The 21,188-nt window shown below is 35.1% G+C and overlaps 1 protein-coding gene across 4 annotated transcripts in view; it reads right to left on the bottom strand.

The window, feature by feature from the left end:
- Positions 1-21,188, bottom strand: part of CNTLN (centlein) — a 305,405-nt gene that overhangs the window by 66,398 nt on the left and 217,819 nt on the right. For 3 of the 4 annotated variants that reach the window (XM_057498718.1, XM_057498721.1, XM_057498722.1), the window contains 3 exons: positions 16,415-16,595; positions 14,997-15,090; positions 14,693-14,916 (listed from right to left, as the gene is read on the bottom strand). In XM_057498718.1, coding sequence (XP_057354701.1) covers positions 14,693-14,916; positions 14,997-15,090; positions 16,415-16,595 — 499 coding nt within the window. The remainder of the gene's footprint in view (positions 1-14,692; positions 14,917-14,996; positions 15,091-16,414; positions 16,596-21,188) is intronic. The other variant, XM_057498720.1, reaches the window with a different exon arrangement.

The following is a 21,188-nucleotide window of genomic DNA, read 5'->3' as shown; positions in this document are numbered from 1 at the left end:
TGCAAATCTATATTTTGGGCATTTAAAACCAAACTCTAAAATATATACCTTTAAATAATAATCCCATAGTAAGAAAAATGTTACAATTTGTCAGTTCTTGGTGTTTTGATATTAAAAAAAAATACACTTCCCCAAAAGTATACTGATGCAAAGAATGAAAACACTATTAGTAATATAAGACTGCATTATATTATAAAACTGGTTAATTATGAATAGAGATAAATTTCTAACTGACGTTTTCAGGTCACATTTTCTTATATTAATATTTTCTGTGGTAAGACCACAACTGAATCTGAAAACAGTGTAAAGTATGATTTTACAGTATACAGTGTTCTAAGTGATAATAATAGCTCCTTACAAAGTCTAATATAAGACACAGACATTCTGTTAACAAATATCACTTGGTTCATCTAGAAGATAGGATGTAGAAATAAGATAGTCACGTCCAATTCCACATGGATTCTCAGCTCAGATCCTGGTTTTTGCACAGTTTACCTTGCGAACATGATCCGAATGACATTTCACAAATTCCTGGATAAATGTTGCTACACTCTGCTAGGAGAGAGACAGGCTATGTCATGCACAGATCAATAATAGCACTGTGTTTCATCAGCCTCAAAATCAGAAGTGCTTCAGTTGGCAAAAGCCATGGCCCTAGAGGATATGACATATATAAACTGAATACCCTACAAGGAATGTGTACTACACAAGCTACTGGTGAAGATAAAAGGAAACTTTGGAGGTTAGCAAGGAGGTACAGTAGGAGAACAGATTTTTACTTTATTATTAAAGGTATGAACACAGATCACAACAATGGAAATGAGAATATTTAAAATTCTACAATATCTGACAGAAAAAAAATGGGTCCAGAACAATTTAACACCTATAAACTTTTGAATAGGAGTTATATAAAAAAATAAAAAACAAAGACAAATGGAAGTTTAGAATACACTATACAATCATATGCTTCTACATAGATTAAAACGTTCTTTGGAGAAAGCCATAAAATATAGACCATTTAGAATTACAGGGTCTGCTAAAAAATTCTTCAGATTTAGTACTTAGTATACTCAGTGTTTATATGATAGACTAACCTAATTTGATGAATGTGTTGTTCTATTGTTTTAATTCCAGATTCTGACACTTGGCAAAAGTCCTTTATTTGGTCTTGACTAAACTAATATAAATTAATTGATGAATTCAACAGGAGATGAAGCAAACTAGAAAACTCAAGTCCTAAAAATGAACTTGCTTTGTTTAAGATGGATGCTGACAAAAAAGCTTCTGAGAACAAAGATCTGCTGTTTCGGAATTTAGTTTTATCTAATTGAGAGGGCAGGGTAATCAAGAATCCATCAAGATGTCAGAGATGCTGAGGTGAATGCTTAAAGATAGCAGTGTGAGAGGTGAGAGAGAAACCTCCTCCCAAAATCATATATAATTTGAAAATATAGAAAATATATCTAATCCTGAAAGAGCAACAGGAAAGAAGGCTGCGGCAGACTGCATACACCTGGGGAAAACAGCAGACATCAAGGAAAAGCGTAAAGTACCAAACCTGTGATCTGGAGGGACCCATGCCCTTCCCACACCACAGCTCATTGTAAGGAGGAACAGAAACGGAGTGGGGAGTGGGTGTAGACTTAGGACTGCTGAACACCCAGCCCTAAAGATCGGCTCTGGGGACAAGAACCTACATTACATGGTCTGAAGATTAGCAGGGTTGGAGGGCTAAGACAGGCAGAATACTTGGAAAGACAGATATTCCAGCAATGTATGGAAAATAGGGATCCACAACCAACCATTCTGGAACAAAAGAAAAGTGAGCACCCAGAGAGATTTTCTAACAGTGAGAGGGCTGCTAAAGGGGCAAGGAATGTACAGAGCTCGCTGCTTAGGACAAAGGACAGGTGGACAGAATTGTTTGGGAGCACTTTGCCTGGCAGGTTGGGAACTTTCAGGAGATTCAGGCGCTCCATCCCCCTGACTGGTAATGCAGCTATGAGGTCACCCACTGCGATACACAGCCTGACACTCTTTCCTCCCGGCCAGCACCAGCTCGCAAACCAGCTACCCCCGCCATTGAGCCAGGAAAGCCAGAGGGCGGTCCCACCTATGGCACCTCCAAGTACAAAGCATAGAGGCTTCTCCCTGTGCGCTCAGCCCACTGACCCTGCCATTAGAGGCAGGCACTGCAGCCAGGAAGCAGGAAAGAGCTTTGTCCTGACAGGCATCAGCATCACTTGCCTGTGACCCCCGCCATTGCTCCAGTGGCTGAGCAGCTCCAGAGAGCAAAGCTTCTGGGCAATAGAGGGCACCACCTACAAATATGAGATGTCAAAGGAACCTGATTAAACCCAAAATCCCATAAACATCAGAAAGAGGACCAAGTGAGCCAGAATTCATCAATCTTCCTGAAAGAGATTTCAAAATAAAAATAATAAACATGCTCACAGAACTATAGAAAAATATTGAAGAACTCAGGGAGGAATTCAGGAATGAGATAGAAACATGGAAGAATTCAGTATCTGAAATGAAACATACAATAAAAGGATGTAAAAGCAAATTACATGATGCACAGGAGATGACAAATGAAACAGAAACTAGAGAACAGGAATACAGAAAAGCGGAGTCACAGAGAGAAAAAGGATCTCTAGGAATGAAAGAATATTGAGAGAACTGTGTAACCAATCAAAAGGAACAATATTCGCATTATAGGGGGACCAGAAAAGAAGACAGAGAAAAAGGGATAGAAAGTGTCTTTGAGGAAGTAATTGCTGAAATCTAACCCAATCTGGGGAAGAAGATAGTCTCTCAGGCCATGGAGGAGCAGAGATCTCCCAACAAAAGGGATGAAGGAAGACAACACCAAGACATAAAATAATTAAAAGATCAAGGATAAGGACAGAGTATTAAAAGCAGCCACAGAGAGAAAAAAGATAACATACAAAGGCAAGCCCATCAGGCTATCATCAGACTTCTCAACAGAAACCTTACAGGCCAGAAGGGAGTGGATGATAAATTTAATGCAATGAAGCAGGAGGGCCTGGAACCAAGATTACGTTATCTGGCAAGATTATCATTTAAATTTGAAGGAGGGATTAAACAATTTCCAGATAAACAAAAGCTGAGATACTTTATATCCCACAGACCACCTCTACAGTGTATTTGGAGGGACTGCTCTAGATGAAAGTGCTTCTAAGGACAAATATCTGTCACCAGAGAAAATAAAACCACAGTAAAGAAAGTAGACCAATTACATACTACTAAGCAGAGGCAAAATCAAATCAACTACCCCCAAAGTTAGTAAAGGGATAAAGAGTACAGAATATGATACCTAATATATAAAGAATTTAGGAGGAAGAAAAAGGAGGAAAAGAGAAAAAAAAAAACCTTTAGATTCTGTTTGTAATACCATACTAAGTCAGTTAAGTTAGACTTTTAAATAGTAAGGAAGTTGCCCTGGAACTTTTGGTAACCACGAATTTAAAGCCTGCCTATCGATAATCACCCTAAATGTAAATGGTCTCAATGCACCAATCAAAAGACAAAGTCACTGAATGGATAAAAAAACAAAATCCATCTATATGCTGCCTCCAAGTGACTCACTTCAAAACCAAAGACATACACAGATTTAAAGTAAAGGGATGGAAAAAGATATTTCATGCAACTAATTGGGAGAAAAAAGCAGGAGTCACACTACTTGTATAAGACAAAACAGACTTCAAAACAAAGAAAGTAACAAGAGACAAACAAGGACATTACATAATGATAAAGGGCTCAGTCCCAAAAAGGATATAACCATTATAAATATCTATGCACCCAACATAGGAGAACCTACATATGTGAAACAAATATTAACAGAATTAAAGGGGGAAACAGAATGCAATGCACTCATTATATGAGACTTCAACACTCCACTGACTCCAAACGACAGAACAACAAGACAGAAAATAAGTAAGGCAAAAGAGGCACTGAAGAACACATTAGAACACATGGACCTAACAGACATCTAGAGAACACTCTGCCCAAAAGCAGCAGGATACACATTCTTTTCAAGGGCACATGGAAGATTTTCAAGAATAGATCATATTCTAGGTCACAAAAAGAACCTCAGTAAATGCAAAAAGATTGCAACTGCACCAACCAGCTTCTCATACCACAAAGGTATGAAACTAGAAATAAAGTATGCAAAGAAAACAAAAAATCCCACAAACACATGGAGGCTTAATAACATGATCCTAAACAATCAATGGATCAATGACAAAATGAAAACAGAGATCAAGCAATATATGGAGACAAATGACAACAACAACTCAACACTGCAAAATCTGTGAGATGCATCGAAGGCTGTGCTAAGAAGGAAGTATATTGCAATACAGGCTTACCTCAGAAAAGTAGAACAATCCCATATGAACAGTCTAAACTCACAATAAATAAAACTAGAAAAAGAAGAACAATTGAGGCCCAAAGTCAGCAAAAGGAGGGACATAATAAAGATCAGAGCAGAAATAAATAAAATACAGAAGAATAGAACAATAGAAAGAATCAATGAAAGCAGGAGCTGGTTCTTCGAGAAAATAAACAAAATAGAAAAAACCCTAGACAGACTTATCAAGAAAAAAGAAGTCTACACACATAAACAGAATCAGAATTGAGAGAGAAAAAATCACTACAGACACCACAGAAATACACAGAATTATAAGACTATACTATAAAAAATTATATGCTAACAAACTGGATAACCTAGAAGAAATGGACAAATTTCTAGAAAAATACAACCTTCCAAGGCTGACCTAGGAAGAAACAGAAAATCTGAATAAACCAATTAACAGCAAGGAAATCGAACTGGTTATCAAAAAACTACCTAAGAACAAAACCTCTGGATGAGATGGTTTCACTGCTGAATTTTATCAAACATTTAGTGAAGACCCAATACCCATCCTCCTTAAAGTTTTTCAACAAGTATAAGAGGAGGGAATACTTCCAAACTCATTCTATGAGGCCAGCATCACTCTAATACCAAAACCAGACAAACACACCACAAAAAATGAAAATTACAGACCAATATCCCTGATGAACATAGATGCAAAAAAACTCAACAAAATACTAGCAATCTGAACTCAAAAATACATCAAAAAGATCATCCATCATGCACATGTAGAATTTATTTCAGGTATGCAATGATGGTACAATATTCGAAAATCCATCACCATCATACACCACATCAAAAACAAGAAGGATAAAAACGACACGACCATCTCCATAAATGCTGAAAAAGCATTTGACAAAATTCAACATCCATTCATGAGAAAAACTCTCAAAAAAATGGGTTTAGAGGACAAGTACCTCAACATAATAAAGGCCATATAAGACAAACCCAAAGCCAACATCATACTTAACAGCAAGAAGGTGAAAGCTCCTTTAGGTTCGGGAACAAGACCAGGATGCCCACTCTCCTCACTTTTATTCAACATAGTTGAATCAATCAGACAAGACAAAGAAATAAAAGGCACCCAGATTGGTAAGGAAGAAGTTATACTGTCTCTGTTGGCAGATGACATGATATTGCACATATAAAACCCTAAAGAATCCACCCCAAAACTACTAGAACCAATAACTTAATTCAGCAAAGTTAAAGGATAAAAAATTAATACACAGAAATCTGTTGCATTCTTATACACTAACGATGAACTAGCAGAAAGAGAAATCAGGAAAACAATTCCATTCACAATTGCATTAAGTAGAATAAAATACCTAGGAATAAACTTAATCAAGGAAGTGGAAGACCTATACCCTGAAAACTACAAGACACTCATGAGAGAAATTAAAGAAGCTACCAATAAATGGAAATACACCCATGCTCATGGATAGGAAGAATTAATATTGTCAAAATGGCCATCCTACCTAAAGCAATCTATAGATTCAATGCAATCCCTATCAAAATAACAACAGCATTATTCAACGAACTAGAGCAAATAGTTATAAAATTCACAAGGAACCACAAAGATCCCGATAGCCAAAGCAATCTTTAGAAAGAATAATAAAGCTGTGAGGATTTTGTTCCTCACATTCAAGCTCTACTACAAAGCCACGGTAATCAAGATAATTTGGTACTGGCACAAGAACAAACCCATAGATCAATGTAACAGAATAAAAAGCCCAGATAAAAACCCACGCATATATGGTCAATTAATATATGATAAAGGAGCCATGGATATACAATGGGGAAATCACAGCCTCTTCAACAGCTGGTGTTGGCAAAACTGGGCAGCTACATGCAAGAGAATGAAACTGGATTATTGTCTAACTCCATACACAAAAGTAAACTCAGAATGGATCAAAGACATGAATGCAAGTCATGAAACCATAAAACTCTTAGAAGAAAACATAGACAAAAATCTCTTGAATATAAACATGAGCAACTTTTTCCTGAATGCTTCTCCTCAGGCAAGGGAAACAAAAGCAAAAATGAATGGTACTACATCAAACTAAAAAGCTTCTGTACAGCTAAGAACACCAGCAGTAGAACAAAAAGGCATTCTACAGTATGGGAGAATGTATTTGTACATGACTTATCCGACAAGGGCTTAACAGCCCAAACATATAAAGAACTCACATGCCCAACAAGCAAAAAGCAAATAACCTGATTAAAACATGGGCAGAGGATATGAACAGACACTTCTCAAAAGAAGAAATTCAGATGGCCAATAGGCACATGAAAAGATGCTACACATTGCTAATTATCAGGGAAATGCAAATTAAAGCCACATGAGATATCACCTCACACTAGTTAGGATAGCCAACATCAAAAAGACTAGGAACAACAACAACAAAAAGACTAGGAACAACGAATGCTGGCAAGGACACAGAGAAAAGGGAACCCTCCTACACTGTTGATGGAATGTAAATTAGTTCAACCATTGTGGAAAGCACTATGGAGGTTCCTCAAAAAACTAAAAACAGAAATACTATTTGACCCAGGAATTCTATTCCTAGGAATTTACCCAAAGGAAACAAGACCTCAGATTCAAAGAGACATATGCACCCCTATGTTTATTGCATCAATATTTACAATAGCCAAGATATAGAAGCAACCCAGGTATTCATCAGCAGATGAATGGATAAAGAAGATGTGGTACATATATACAATGGAATACTATTCAGCCATAAGAAAAAAACAAACCCTACCATTTGAAACTACATGGATGGAGCTAGAGGACATGATGCTCAGTGAAATAACCCAGGCAGAGAACGACAAGTACCAAATGATTTCACTCATTTGTGGAGTATAACAACAAAGCAAAACTGAAGGAGCAAAACAGCAGCAGACTCACAGACTCCAAGTAGGGACTAGCAGTTACCAAAGGGGAGAGGTGGAGGAGGATGGGTGGGGAGGGAGGGAGAAGGGGATTGAGAAGTATTATGATTGGTACACATGGTGGTGGTAGGGGTCATGGGTAAGACCGTGTAGCATAGAGAAGGCAAGTAGTGACTCTGTGGTATCTTACTACACTGATGGACAGTGACTTCAATGAGGTATGGCTGGGGACTTGATAATATAGGTGAATGTAATACCCTAATGTTTTTCATGTGAAACCTTCATAAGAGTGTATATCAATGATATATTAATAAAGAAAAAGATATCAGAGATGCTAATGATGTTTAATTACAAAATAAATATCAATGTATATAACATGTATGTTAACATTATATTTGAGTTCTGGTGAATCACTCAGATACACTTCAGTTGAGGAGATAAGGTAAAGGCAGTCAAAGACTACTACTAGGCAGCAATGGTTTAAGCGTCCTTTCTCCAACTTTTGGAAATACTGTCATGTCTCTTTCTATGAATACAAAACACTGGGTTACTAGGGTTATTAAAATAGAGAAATAGCTTTCAGTGGGGATTTAAAGGGTATCCTTTTCCTTTGGATAACACACAGCCATTGTGCAAATCAGGGTTCAGAAAATTAAATGTCTATACTTACCAGAAAGGTAACACAAGTAAAGTGGGCCTAGTAGAATTTATGACAAACAGAAGATAGTACACCTCATTCTCCTTGAAAGCACTATACAATTATGTTACTGACTTTCTTATGAAAACCATACCTTCCAACACACTCATGATACTATATATAATCTGTCAACTGGTTTAGTTTATCAACTTTTTAGTCAGGTCCTTTAATGTTAGCAATGCCTTCACTTCCTCAATATGAATGAATATTCGATCTTGACCTATGTTTACCTGCTCTTCCACTTCTAAATTTCAAATTGATTCTCTACTTCCTAATCACAAAAGCCTGCTGAATACTTTCACCTCTGTGTCAAATTACTACCTCAAATTTAATAAATTACAATAGAATTATTTTATTTTATGCTAAACTTAGAAAAGGAAAAAGGTTCTGGGAAATGTTGCATGCAGGAAGTAGTACATCAGCAAAGCTTTGTAAGGTGTACTCTATTAAGAGTGATGGAAAAAGAGTAAGGTTCTTGAATTAGAAAACAATATTTTAATATTGATAAAATATGCATTATCACATCAGTCTTGGTAAAAACTTGTAAGTCAACCTTAATTCTTTTATTGAGAATGTATTAAACCCTTAATTATGCAAGTTTTTGTAAAAGTTATCAAAAAAGTATAATGTATGGTTTTTGCCCTTGAAAAGCTAATTAATGAAGAGATGCGACAGAACTAACAAATGTTAAGCTTTAAAACCATGAAATGCAGAACTATAGAAAGGCGTATTAGAAAAATGGAAAGATTAAGGAGTTATGATCAAGAGATATATGTACTTGATAGTCCTAGAGCTATAAACTTAGCCTCATCTTGGGCAATATATTTCAAATCTTTAAGCTCTAATTGCATCCTATATACTATGAGGACAATATCTTCATTAGAAAAGAATTAATAAAATGCCTAAAAAGTAGGTCCAACAGTCATTGAATAAATGCTAGCTGATACTGTTTTGTGAATCAGTAAGCACAGGGTTAAAAGCACAGGTTCTGGAGTCATACTGCATAGGTCTGAACCCCAGTTCTGCCACTTATTAGCTCTATGACCTTGGGTATGTTATTCTCACTTCTTCAGTTTCCCCATTTGTATCTATTTAATTGAATCATTGTTTAGGTTGAGGAGTTAATACATGTAAAGTACTTAGAAGAGTACCTAGTCTGTAAGTACACAAAAATCACTGGCTAATATTATTTCTATTATTATTAAGAATGTATAAAGTAAGATTTGAGAGAATGGGTACATCAGCAGATACTGGATTAATGAGAGCTTTATGGAAGAATGGATATTTATCATGATATTAGAAATCTGTGTGAGAAACAGAGGACTAAAATGATAGGTTACATTGAACAGATCATGAAAAATCTTCAAAAATTTACTGACTAGTTTGGCCTTAAAATGCTCATACATGGGAATCAACTGTAGGTTTCTAAAGTACACAATGATACACACATTCTAGCAAAATTATTCTGGTAGCCATATATGGGAAGAAAGAAAGAACAGACTAGAGAAGCTAGGAGAACAAAGGCATGGAGATAAATACTTCATGGATGGCATTAGAAATGGAAATTAAAGAGGAAAAAAAATAGGATTTGATTGTAGATTTAAGGGTCTAAAATTAAAGAAGAGCCAAAGTGATTCTGAGGAAATATTTTAGAAGAGTTTGGGGGAAAATATTTTGCTTTATTTTGTTTGGAGCATGGTGAGTTTGTGGTGATAGCGAACCAAAAGGAAATGTCTTCTACAGTGAAACATGAGAGTGATATCTCTTGTTCTGAAGGTGATTACTTGAACAACTATCCCATGTGAGCTTTAAATTGTAGCAAATACAGTGCTAAAACTGTTGTAATGATCTACAATACCTGCTATTATCATTACTTGAATTATCTTGGGGAACTTTTGTTATAAGTAAAAGCCTTTAGTATTAGCATTGTTGAAAGAGACTTAAAAACAGAGGTAAACAGTTGCCATCATGAATCCTTTTGTATAATTTTATTACCAAATTCCATACTTGGTTTATATATTAAGTTTTACTCAGATTTATGTTTAATTATTACAAAGTGGTATTTTTTGACATCTATACTATATCTAACAACTGCAGAATACATATTCTTCTCAAGCTCACATGGAATATTCACCAAGACATACCACATTCTGAGCCACAAAATACACCTTCAAAAATTTAAAAGAATGGAAATAATATAATGTGTGCTGCCAGACCACAATGGAATTAAACTAGAAATGAATAACAGTAATATAGCTGGAAAATCCAAATATGTGGAGTTTAAACAACACACTTCAGAATGATACACAGGTCAAAGAAGAAATCTAAAGAGAAATTAAAACATATTTTGAAATAAATGAAAATGAAACAACTTATCATTATTTGTGGGATGAAGTAAAAGCTGTGCTTAGAAGGAAATATGTAGCATTAAGTGAATGTATTAGAGAAGAAGAAAGATCTAAAATCAGTTATTAAATTTTCTGCCTTAGGACTCCAGAAAAAGAAGAGTAAATATTTTAAAATGTAAGACTAAAAAACCACAGAAGATAACATAGGAGAACTCTAAATGACCTTTGGTACAGAGATCACTTTTTAGATACAACACCAAAGGCATAGCACATAAAAAAAAAAAGTAACTGATAAACTGGACTTCATCAAGATTAAAAACTTCTGTTTCATAAAAGACAATGTCAAGAGAATGAGAAGACCCATTCTGACATAGACCGAAAGAAAATATCTGAAAAAGACACATTTTATGAAGGACTATTATCCAAAATACACAACTCTAGAAACTTGGAAATAAAAAGAAAACCCAATTAAAAAATGGGCAAGAGACTCAAAGAGACACCTTCCCAGAAAAGATAAACAAGTAGCAAATAAGCATACAAAACAATGGACCCCATTGTATGTCACCAGGGAAATGCAAATTCAAACAACAATGAAACACCAATACACACCTATCAGAATGGCCAAAATCTGCAACACTGACACCACCAAATACTGGTGAGAATATGAACAGTAAGAATCTCATTCATCTCGGTGAAATGAAAAATGGTACAGCTACTTTGGAAGACAGTTTGATAGTTTCTTACAAAACTAAACATATTCTTACCATATGATCTAGCAATCATACTCCTTTGTATTTCCCCAAAGGCACTGAAAACCTATGTACACACAAAAACCTGCACATGGATATTTACAGCAGCTTTATTCATAATTGCCAAAATATGGAGGCAAATAAGATATCCTTTTGTAGGTGAGTGGCTACACATACAGTGGTATGTCCAGACATATCCTGAGAAACAAGCTATTAGTCATGAAAGGACATGAAGGAAACTTCAGTGCATATTACTAAGAGAAAAAATCACAAACTCCATATTGTATGATTCCAATTACATGACATTCTGCAAAAGGCAAAACTATGGAAACAGTAAAAAAAGATCAGTCGGTGCCAGGGATTGTGGGAGTGATAAATAGGTGGAGCCCAGAGAATCTGTAGGGCAGTGAAAATGGGTACATGGTCAGGTATATGTCATACATTTGACCAAACCCAAAGAATATAGGTAATAATAGGTAAACTATGAACTTTAGGGGATTATGATATAGGTAAGAATGACCCTAGATTACCATGTATCAATGTAGATTCACTAGTTGTAATAAATATACCTCTCTGGAAGGGATACTGATAATGAAGGAGTCTATGCAGATGTGGGGGCAGGGTTATACAGGAAATATCTATACCCTCCTCTCAATTTTTCTATGAACCTAAAACTGCTCCAAAAAATAAGATCTTAATAAAAAATATACAATTTCATTGCTCACAAGTTCTACCTTTCACTAGAATACAATTCGGTCAAGTTGTTTGACACTATATTACAGGGACTGCCTTTCCTCTAGTACTTGTTGCATTTGCAACCCTCCAGAATACTCCTTATTTCTTGCATGCACCTCAAAACTCCTCCGGCATCTACCCATTACTCAGTTCCAAAGCTGCTTCGACATTTTTAGGTATTGTTATGACAGCACCCAACTCTGAGTACCAACATATGTATTGATCTGCTTGAGTTCCTATAACAAAAGAAAACAACAACATATTCTCAATGGCTTAAACAACAGATATTTAATATCTTACAGTTCTGGAGACTGGAAGTATGAGATCAGGATGCCAGCATGGTCAGGTTCTGGTAAGAGCTCTTTTGCATACAGTTACTGTCTCCTTTGTGCCCTCCCATGGTGGAGAGAGAAAGAGCTCTAGCGTTTCTTCTTTAAGGGCACCAAGCCCCCCACGAGGGCCCCACCCTCATGGCCTCATCTGAATCTAATTACCTCCCAAAGGTCCCATCTCCAAACACTGTAACACTGAGGGTGAGGACTTCAACAAACAAATTTGGCAGGGGGCAGGGAACACACAATTCAATCCAAATAAGTAATAATAACTCTTTTACATAAAGATATTACATATTTTGACATAAAGATTATTTTGACAGAAAAACCCAGTGGATTTGGGAGTTCCTTACCACCTCCACCCTCAATTACCTAAATTTAGATTAGAAAGAGGACTATACAAGGAAAAGAACTATTACCAGAGGTACCTTTTTACCTAAGAAACGTGCATAACAAGGCAACCTTTGCTTTCCAAACTTCTCTCACTTTCCTGTGAACGGCCTTCCTTCCCTTTCTATCCCCAGACTCCTACTCCTTTCCTTAGTTCAGTATGCTATACTCAATTACCTAGCTGCCTTTTGGGTCACATATTTTTATGGGGCTCTCATACATAAGAAATTTAAATCGCTTTTCTTCTGTTCATCTGTATCATGTCAATTTAATTATTAGACCTGCCAAAGAACCTAGAAGGGATGAAGGGAAAATTTTTCTGCCCTTACAATCCATACAGACAGAATATAGATGAGTGGTTGCCAAGTGTTGGGAGAGATGGAGGAACAAAAGGATAACAGCTGAAGGGTACTGGATCCCTTTTTGAAGTAACAAAAATGTTCTAAACTCGATTTTGGTGATAACTGTGTAACTTTGTCAATATTGTAACAACCACTTAATTAAATGACAAAATTGTATAGTATATGAATTATATCTCATTAAACTTATTACAATAATAATAGTGGGTGATTCAATACTTCATTCTCAAGAGTTGATGGAACTAGACAAAATTAGCAAAGATATGCAAGAGTTGAACATCATTCTTAACCAACTAGGCCTAACAGATATGAATTGAACATTCAACCTAACAACAGCAAAATACATGTTCTTCTCTAGTGCACTTTATATCTTACAGTTCTGGAGGATCTACTAAAAGTTAGGCAACAAAAGAAGTCTTAACAGATTTTGTAAACGTGAACAAAATGGAGTTAACATTGACAAGAGTAAACTAAAATGGAGTCAGTGGGCCACTAAGGAAATAGGGTATATGCACATCCCCTTCTCTGAAACTATTCGAAGAAAGTTAAACTTTATATTACCAAAACATAAACATCCTGGACAAACATCTGCTGCCTGCAACAAAGTGGACTTTTTGCCTAGTGAACAGTTTTAACAATCAGTTATGTACAGCTTAATAGACATTATCATATCTTTAGCCAATCATAATTCTTTCTAAACAACTCATGTAAACCCCCTCAGAGTTCCCCTTTTAGACTTTAAACTCTAAGCCCTTTCCGCTCCTTGGAGAATACATTTGGGTTTCATCTCAAATAAAGACATCTAATTGTTTTACAGCTTTGCCCCTTTTTTGGTTGCCAATTTTTAAAAACCAGATCATGGAAAGTAAGTTCCAATGTAAGTCTAGAACATGGGTCAGGTTTAGTCATAAGGCTACTTTGAGGATGAAGCCAGAACACCATTATCAGTATAACTAGTATAATATTAATCCTTTATGATCACAACATGTCTAAGTATTGCTTAAATATTAATATCTACTAGACATTAAAAGTAGAGAACTTAACTGTAATTTAAAATCATATATGACAGTGATTTAAAAATTATTTCCTAAAATGATAAAAAGAATTCTGTGTAAGACAATAAATTTTCACCATATCATTTCTTATACAAGCATATACCTTTAAGAATGGAAACTTAAGGAACAATCTTTCTTTTTCATTTGTTTTTAAGATAAAATTATGATAACCAACTGTCAGGCATAATATCTAAAAATGATTACAGAAAACACAATTCACCCAAATAAAAGAAGCACAGATAAATTATAGTTGATATTTATATTAAAAATCTTCACACTTTATACTAGTATTTGCAAAGAGGAATTGAAGCAAATACTAGTTAATAATGTGATTTTTAAAAATAAAAGTTTAGACATGGGCAAATGGGCAACCTAAATGCATTTATGGAGGCTGCTTTTAAAATCTAAGATACAACACAATAAGGAATATATAGAAATGATAAGAAGAGAATAACCAAGTGGAAAAGGAATGCTAGTGAAGTATTTGTCTTTCTGGAGTTCTCTCTCTTGTGTAGGTTGTTCTTCTATATGTATGACCTATTAAAGAAATCTAGGTAGTAAACTAATTACATTAGTTAGCAGTGCCTGGGTATTTTTTTTTAACTCACAGACATGTCTTATACAAATATGAACCAAACAACACATTAAAACAAAATATTTGCTTTCACGACATAGTATTATAATTAATTTTTGAAGTTCCCTTTACCTTTATTGTCTGTCTGCTCATCTGAAATCGTTGATCAGATACTTGCAGCTGACGAAGGAGCTTTTCATTGACTTCTTTATATTCTTTAACAGACATCTCTAATGTTTTTTTGGTTTTCTGCAGTGCATTGTTTTGTTGTTGCAAGGATATAATCCGTTCTCGTAATAAAATAATATTGCTATTTGATTTCTGAGCAGTTATATTTTTCCACTTTTCTCTGTTAACTATATAAAAATAATGTTCATAATATTTTTTAAAATCACATCAAGTAAAAAGACATTGTTAATTTCATTTGCATTCTTACCTCTGGTAAGAACTGTTGTGTATGAATTCTTTTGACTATTACCATTCTTCTTCTGAGAAGTTGTTTTTTTTGCATTCTTATAATGAAAATAATCCTAAATTTGAAGGTTTCAGAAAAGTTACATTATTACTCAACAACAACTTTAAGTGAATGAACATAATAATATATCTTTACTTAAAAATACATTTATTTATGCAGAGTTAAAGAAAGTCTAAACAATAAAATTCTCTAATTGATAGCAAGAACTCATAAATGAACACAATATGTGCACAAAAGTTGACCTGGCAGGAGGAAAATACAAACACAAAATCAAGCCAAAAGTAAAAGAAATTTAACCTAGGAAGTGTTTAAAAATCTAAGAGTAAATTCAGTAAAAGCAACAAAAATAAAATAAGAATATTTAATCAATTATTCTCTGGGAATGTAAACCCTTTTCTCAAATACTGGTTCTCTGTTGTATACAGACTGGTGAAATCTCCTCTGGCTAATAAAGCTAAAGTAATGTTGATGGTCATAAAGTACTTTCCTTGAAGCCCTTGTTTTCCTCATGATGTTTCAATACACTGAAGCTAAATGAAATGAAGACATACTGACTTTTGTTCCAAAATGTTTCACCAACTTAAAAAAGGGTAAGGGGGAGGGAGAAATGAATGAAGGCAATGAAGGAGGTCAAAAGGTAAAAGGAAAAAAAATTTATTTGTCACACTCAGCATTCCATTCTGGGATGCGATAAATTTTGGTATTACATTTACACAAAGATTTATGAACTATCAGGACTCCTAGAAACCATATATATAATGCTTCATGTTTTCAGTATATTTCAGTATACATTAACATATATATACACACACACATACACATAAAAGTGTGTGTGTATATATATATATATATATATACATATATATATATATATATGTTATACTGAAAAGAATGTATACATGAAGAGCCTTATATATATGCTCTACATATCATTATTCAAATGAGACGTGTTCTCTGAAGAAAAACATCTATAAATACAGGAAAGCAAAAGGAAAGTAAAATAAGTGACCAGGAAGCCAATTACCTGGAAATTGCATAGTTAAAATTTTAAGATATTTTCTGCTATCCTTTATTCTAGATGATGTACAAAAATAGCATTACACAATTCATATTATTTAGAACCTGCTTTTTAACTTTACTACATCAGGAACATAGAGAATATTTTGATATTTTAAAACAAAATTTTTAAAAAATCTTTTTTCTCCTTTTCCCCAGGGATTTCAGATTAGTAATTAGAGATACCACCAATATAAGTATTTCCCCTGCATATTTCAAACAATTTTTTAATGATTCAAATTATAAATCACTGGATTAAAGTTATGAAGCATAAGATTAAATTAAAACCATAGCTTATAATTAAGCAAAACTGTGTTGTATACCTTTGGGGTCTTGCCATTTGTACTGGAAGGAATTTGTACTATTTCTTTTCCTTGCATTTGGCTGTCTTCTGTTTGGTCACTTTCTTTCTGGTCTCTTCCAGCTTCTATAGGACTTATTTTCTGGGATGTTTTTATAATAATTGTTCCTAAATTTTGAGAGGTCTGTGTTTCAGAATCACTGCTTTTAGAAAAAAGAGGCAACATAAAATCCAAGAAAAACTGTCAAATGTATCTCTTTTAAACTCCATACCAAATAATATTATAGCACATATTGCATATAAAGCTGTAAAGTTTAATTTGAGCATTTACTTGGTTCTTAGTGGTTAACAGGAAAAAATTAGTCTAATGTCAATATATTTTACAAAATTACAAAATCTCATTAAGAAACTAGATTTTTTAGTATCAAAAGCCCACTAGTATCACTTCTGTAGTGTTTTTACCAAGTGTTAACTCAGGAAGCACATGTTTTAACACTTCCAGGGTGGGAGTACTCACAACTTTCGGAGCCAGGGCAGAAAGCTTTACCTTTCTAACAGAAAAATTTCCCTTTGTCAAAGAAAAAATTTGAATCTAAGGCTTCACCTATTGATTCGAGTTCCATCTCTAATGGCCATTCACCACTCAATAAAACACTTAAGTGCCAAATATGTGCCAGGCACTTTTCTAGGCACAAAGGAGAAAGTAAGTGAATATAATAAATAAAAAATCCCTGCTCTCATTTAGCTTTCATCCTAATGGAGTGCTGGACAGGTAAGAAGAAGAATAAGTAAAATCTATATTAATGTAGTAGTTTGTGTTTAAAAAGAAGGAAGATTAGAAGTTTTGAGTTGAGTAGAACATATAAGTAAGCCTAATCCTTTTTCCATATGGATGATATTTTAACTATTTGGATATAATTACCTGATGCTTGAGACAGCTCCCTAGCTTGTTCAAATAATCCTATTATGTATGTGTTTGACATGCTTTCCCACCCCCTGGTCACTCTTAAAGTTGCTCCATTTAAATTTTTTCTTTTTGCTCCATTTAAATTTGATGACATATTATATCCAGAATTCAATTTCATATTCCAAGTAGTCTATAAGAAGTACTGAGTAGAACTCCTAGTAGCATTTTACAGCCAAGTAAAGGCTATCTTCCCAAACTACTGAGATCTTGGGGGATTTTGATTCTATATTGTAGAGTAATTTCTATCCCTTTCAATGTTATGTTATCCTCAAATTTTTTTAACATGATTTCTGAAATTCTGCTTCTCTTCTTCAAGGTATTAACAACTCCCGATTATCATCAATCACTGGATGGACACTAATAAAGTCAGTAAGTGCATCAAGACCCAGTGGCTCAGCCCACATCAGAATCAAAACCTAAGTCAGCTGCACTTACAGTAAAGGCCTCACAGTCAAGTAAGCAAAGCTTACACACTCATCACAATCCTCCAACTCAACTTTAGCTAGCTTACCTTTACTCCTGAAAACAGGGCCTGCTGGCTTTATAAGGAAATCCCCAAACTCCTAGCCAATCAGGCCCTGTTTCTGCACTGCCTCATCTATAAAACTCCTCTGAAAAACTCCTTTGCCCCAAATTCTTTAGGGAAAGTGCTATACTGCTTGTTAGGCACTGTACTCTGCCAATCTATGGATTATTTTCCCTTGAAAAAAGGACTTCAAACTCTTTACTAAATGATATTATTTTTGTCATCTGACAGCATGCTCTTGTAATACTATTCAACTATGGGAAATAAATATTAATCAGATAATGATTATATATTTTATAAACATATAAAAGAAAAAGTTCCATTTTTCTCAGTATCCAAGTAAATTTCTTATATTTCAGGCTTTGAAAAGCTAAGCGAATATTCTAAGTCCTGAAGCTCCACTGTGGGATTTCTGTTTAAGAATTCTTTGCAGCTGAGTGATTCCTGAGAATGTTCTGTCAGGCAGGAAATGTAACACTTAATACTTACAGTGCAAAATCTAGTTTCCCTGCTAAATAACTTAGATGACAATCCTATATTTTAAGAAATAGTATGTGATACATCTCCCAAATTATGTGACCATCTGCACATGCACTTACATAATGAAATTAGAACTGAGCACATTACTTAACTTTCATGTATTTATACTCATATGTGAGTAAAACTGCACCACAAAATTAGGAAGAACGTTATAGTACCAAATGGCTGAGATATAATCAGTAGCTGAAATTAGAATCTCTTTGAAAACATAGATAAATGCTGAGTGGGTTTAAAGCTAAATAACTTCAACTCTAATTGCTTTTAAGAACAGGGAAGACAACATGACAGAGGTAACAGAGAAATGGGAATGCATGTTTGGTTCTTCTCCTAACCTTCATCAATTTGTTTTTAAGGTTTTTTTTTCTAACCTGTCTTCAACCAGTGGTCAAGAATATATTAGAATTAGCTAGAGAGCTTCAAAAAATACCAAAGCTTGTATCCCACGTCAGAAGTTATGATTTAATTGTTCTGGGATGTGGCCTGGGCCTTGGAATTTTTCTAAGACCCCAGGTGATACTAAAATGCAAACAAGTTTGAGAATCACATTTTAAGATAAGTTTCTGTTCTATATCTGTGATTAAGAAATCTCCCTTTGTAAGGGTGTCTTCATCCCTGTATCAGGAAGAGAGGGATGACTCTAAATCTCTAGAAACTCATCAATGGAGAAGGCAATGACTTAAACACAAATAACCACATTACCCTTGTTTACTGTGCTATCCCTTGTATCCTCCCATAACTTGTTAACCTTGTATCCTCCCATAACTTGACTCCCCACCCCAACATCACCTTTTGTCTTTAGTTGAAGATGGTATTTAAGGTAATGGCTTTGGCCATTTGAGGGAATTACTAAGTTTTCCTGGATCTTTCCTATGTATACAGGAGATATATTATAATATACATACAGGAGGTATGTTATTAAACTTTTATTTTGTTATTATGGGGTGGGGTCTCAGCCAACAAGGGAAAACTTTTCTGCCCTTACAGTTTTGGTGACCTGCAAAGGACCTTCACTAGCTGAAGCTACTCACTCTGGGGCTGCTGCAGCTAAGAGACCCTAGGACCTCTGACAAAAGCTGGAAGAAAGTAAGAATTCTTACATCGGTCTCCCAGATCTCTGCCTATGCTGTTGGAAGGAAGTTGAGAGTGGTAAACGCTCTTTATCTAAATTTAGATTAGCAAGATAAAGTATCTGTGGAGCTAGAGCCATGCATATGGCAGCATTGGTAAAAATTTCTGAGTACTCTTATTTTCTATTGATCCCTTTCCTCCCAGAGATGGTCATTGTTCTCTTTTGTCTCTATTGTCTTAGGAGCTTGGCTTCCTCACCAGTGAGAATATTCTCCCTAGTCTCTGCCAACTGCAGAATGCATGTAACAGCATGCATCTGGTGGACAGACAAATAGGCTGTGAATCCAATAAGCTAGTTGGTCAGAAAAGCAGGTAAAAACCTAGGCTTGTTGTTAGCATCTTAGTGTCTCTTTGTCCAACTGTGCCAGCTCTCAGGGGAGTTTGTTGCAAGGGGTCCCAGTCCAGAAGGGGCCTTTGTCATCACAACCTTCATTGACTTCTTAGTGCTGGAAAAGTAGCACCTGCCCCAGTGTCACAGATTAGCAGGTCTGTGACTGAAGGTGTCTATGTTCTCATGGGAAACCAGAGACACCATCTGCACTATACCATTTTTACTACCTATGACAATGAAGGTCTTTGTTTTCTTAGGCTAACCCTAGGAGTGAACTTTCTGGATCTCATCAATGGACAGACTATTGATCTTTGGAAAAAACTTCTGTGTTTGAAATATTTTTAGAGACAGTGTTCATCCCAAACGATTGTCTTACTGGTACCTATGGAAAGACCAAATTAAAAAGCGGACACAAAATTTAATGGTTAGCCTTAGGGCCTTCCTTGATAAGAAATTAAAATTTCAGACAAAAAAGAAGAGATATTGGATTTTGAACAAAAATCAGAGTCCACACCTAATGTAAATTCCCCTTCTCCACTCTCTTATACACCCTTCTATCCCCAACTCCCTATCCATGACCCTACAGAAGACCTCTGGATATCTGACCCCTTTGTTTAAAACCCCCTCTCTTATAAATCTCTACAAAACCAGAAATGTTGGTCTAGAATCAATTCAAAGCTCACTGATGTTTACCAATCCCCAGTCCATATCTATTCCTGTAGATACTGGAACATTGGAGACAGAACTGTCCTATACTTAAGAAAGAAAAGTTTAAATTACCCTAGACCTCTGATAATAAGGAGGTATGACCCAAAAACTCCATCTTGGAAAAAATTTAGATACTTTCTCTGTGCCTTTGTTATGTATATTTTCTACTCCAATTATTTTCAAGAACTTAAAGTCATTCTTTGAAAAGTATGTGTTTTGAGGGATTAGCAGGGAAGGGCAGTGGTTAATTTGGAAAATTGGGCAAATGAAAAATTAAAGAATCAAAAGGTATTTAAAACAAAAGACAGTAAGATTGACATGATTCCAGTGTTCCCCTTTATCCTTCTTTACCTGAATACTCACATTTTACTAATTCTGTCTGAACTTCCTTTTCCACTCTCAAAGGACTATTTAACAATTAACTTTTAAAATAAAACCACTCACTTCTATTGGCAATCCTCCCCAAGATTTTTCACTTCTTGGTCAAAAGCCAAACTAAGGGCCATAGTTAAACAATTTCTTAAACTCAAGGAGGATCCTCAAAAGTTTTTGTAAATGGATTACTCCTGAGATTAGTGGATAGATAAAACAAGGCA

The sequence above is a fragment of the Manis pentadactyla genome, chromosome 3, assembly GCF_030020395.1.
Source record: "Manis pentadactyla isolate mManPen7 chromosome 3, mManPen7.hap1, whole genome shotgun sequence".
In the NCBI taxonomy this organism is placed as follows: Eukaryota; Metazoa; Chordata; class Mammalia; order Pholidota; family Manidae; genus Manis; species Manis pentadactyla.
This window is presented reverse-complemented; position numbering and strand designations above follow the sequence as displayed.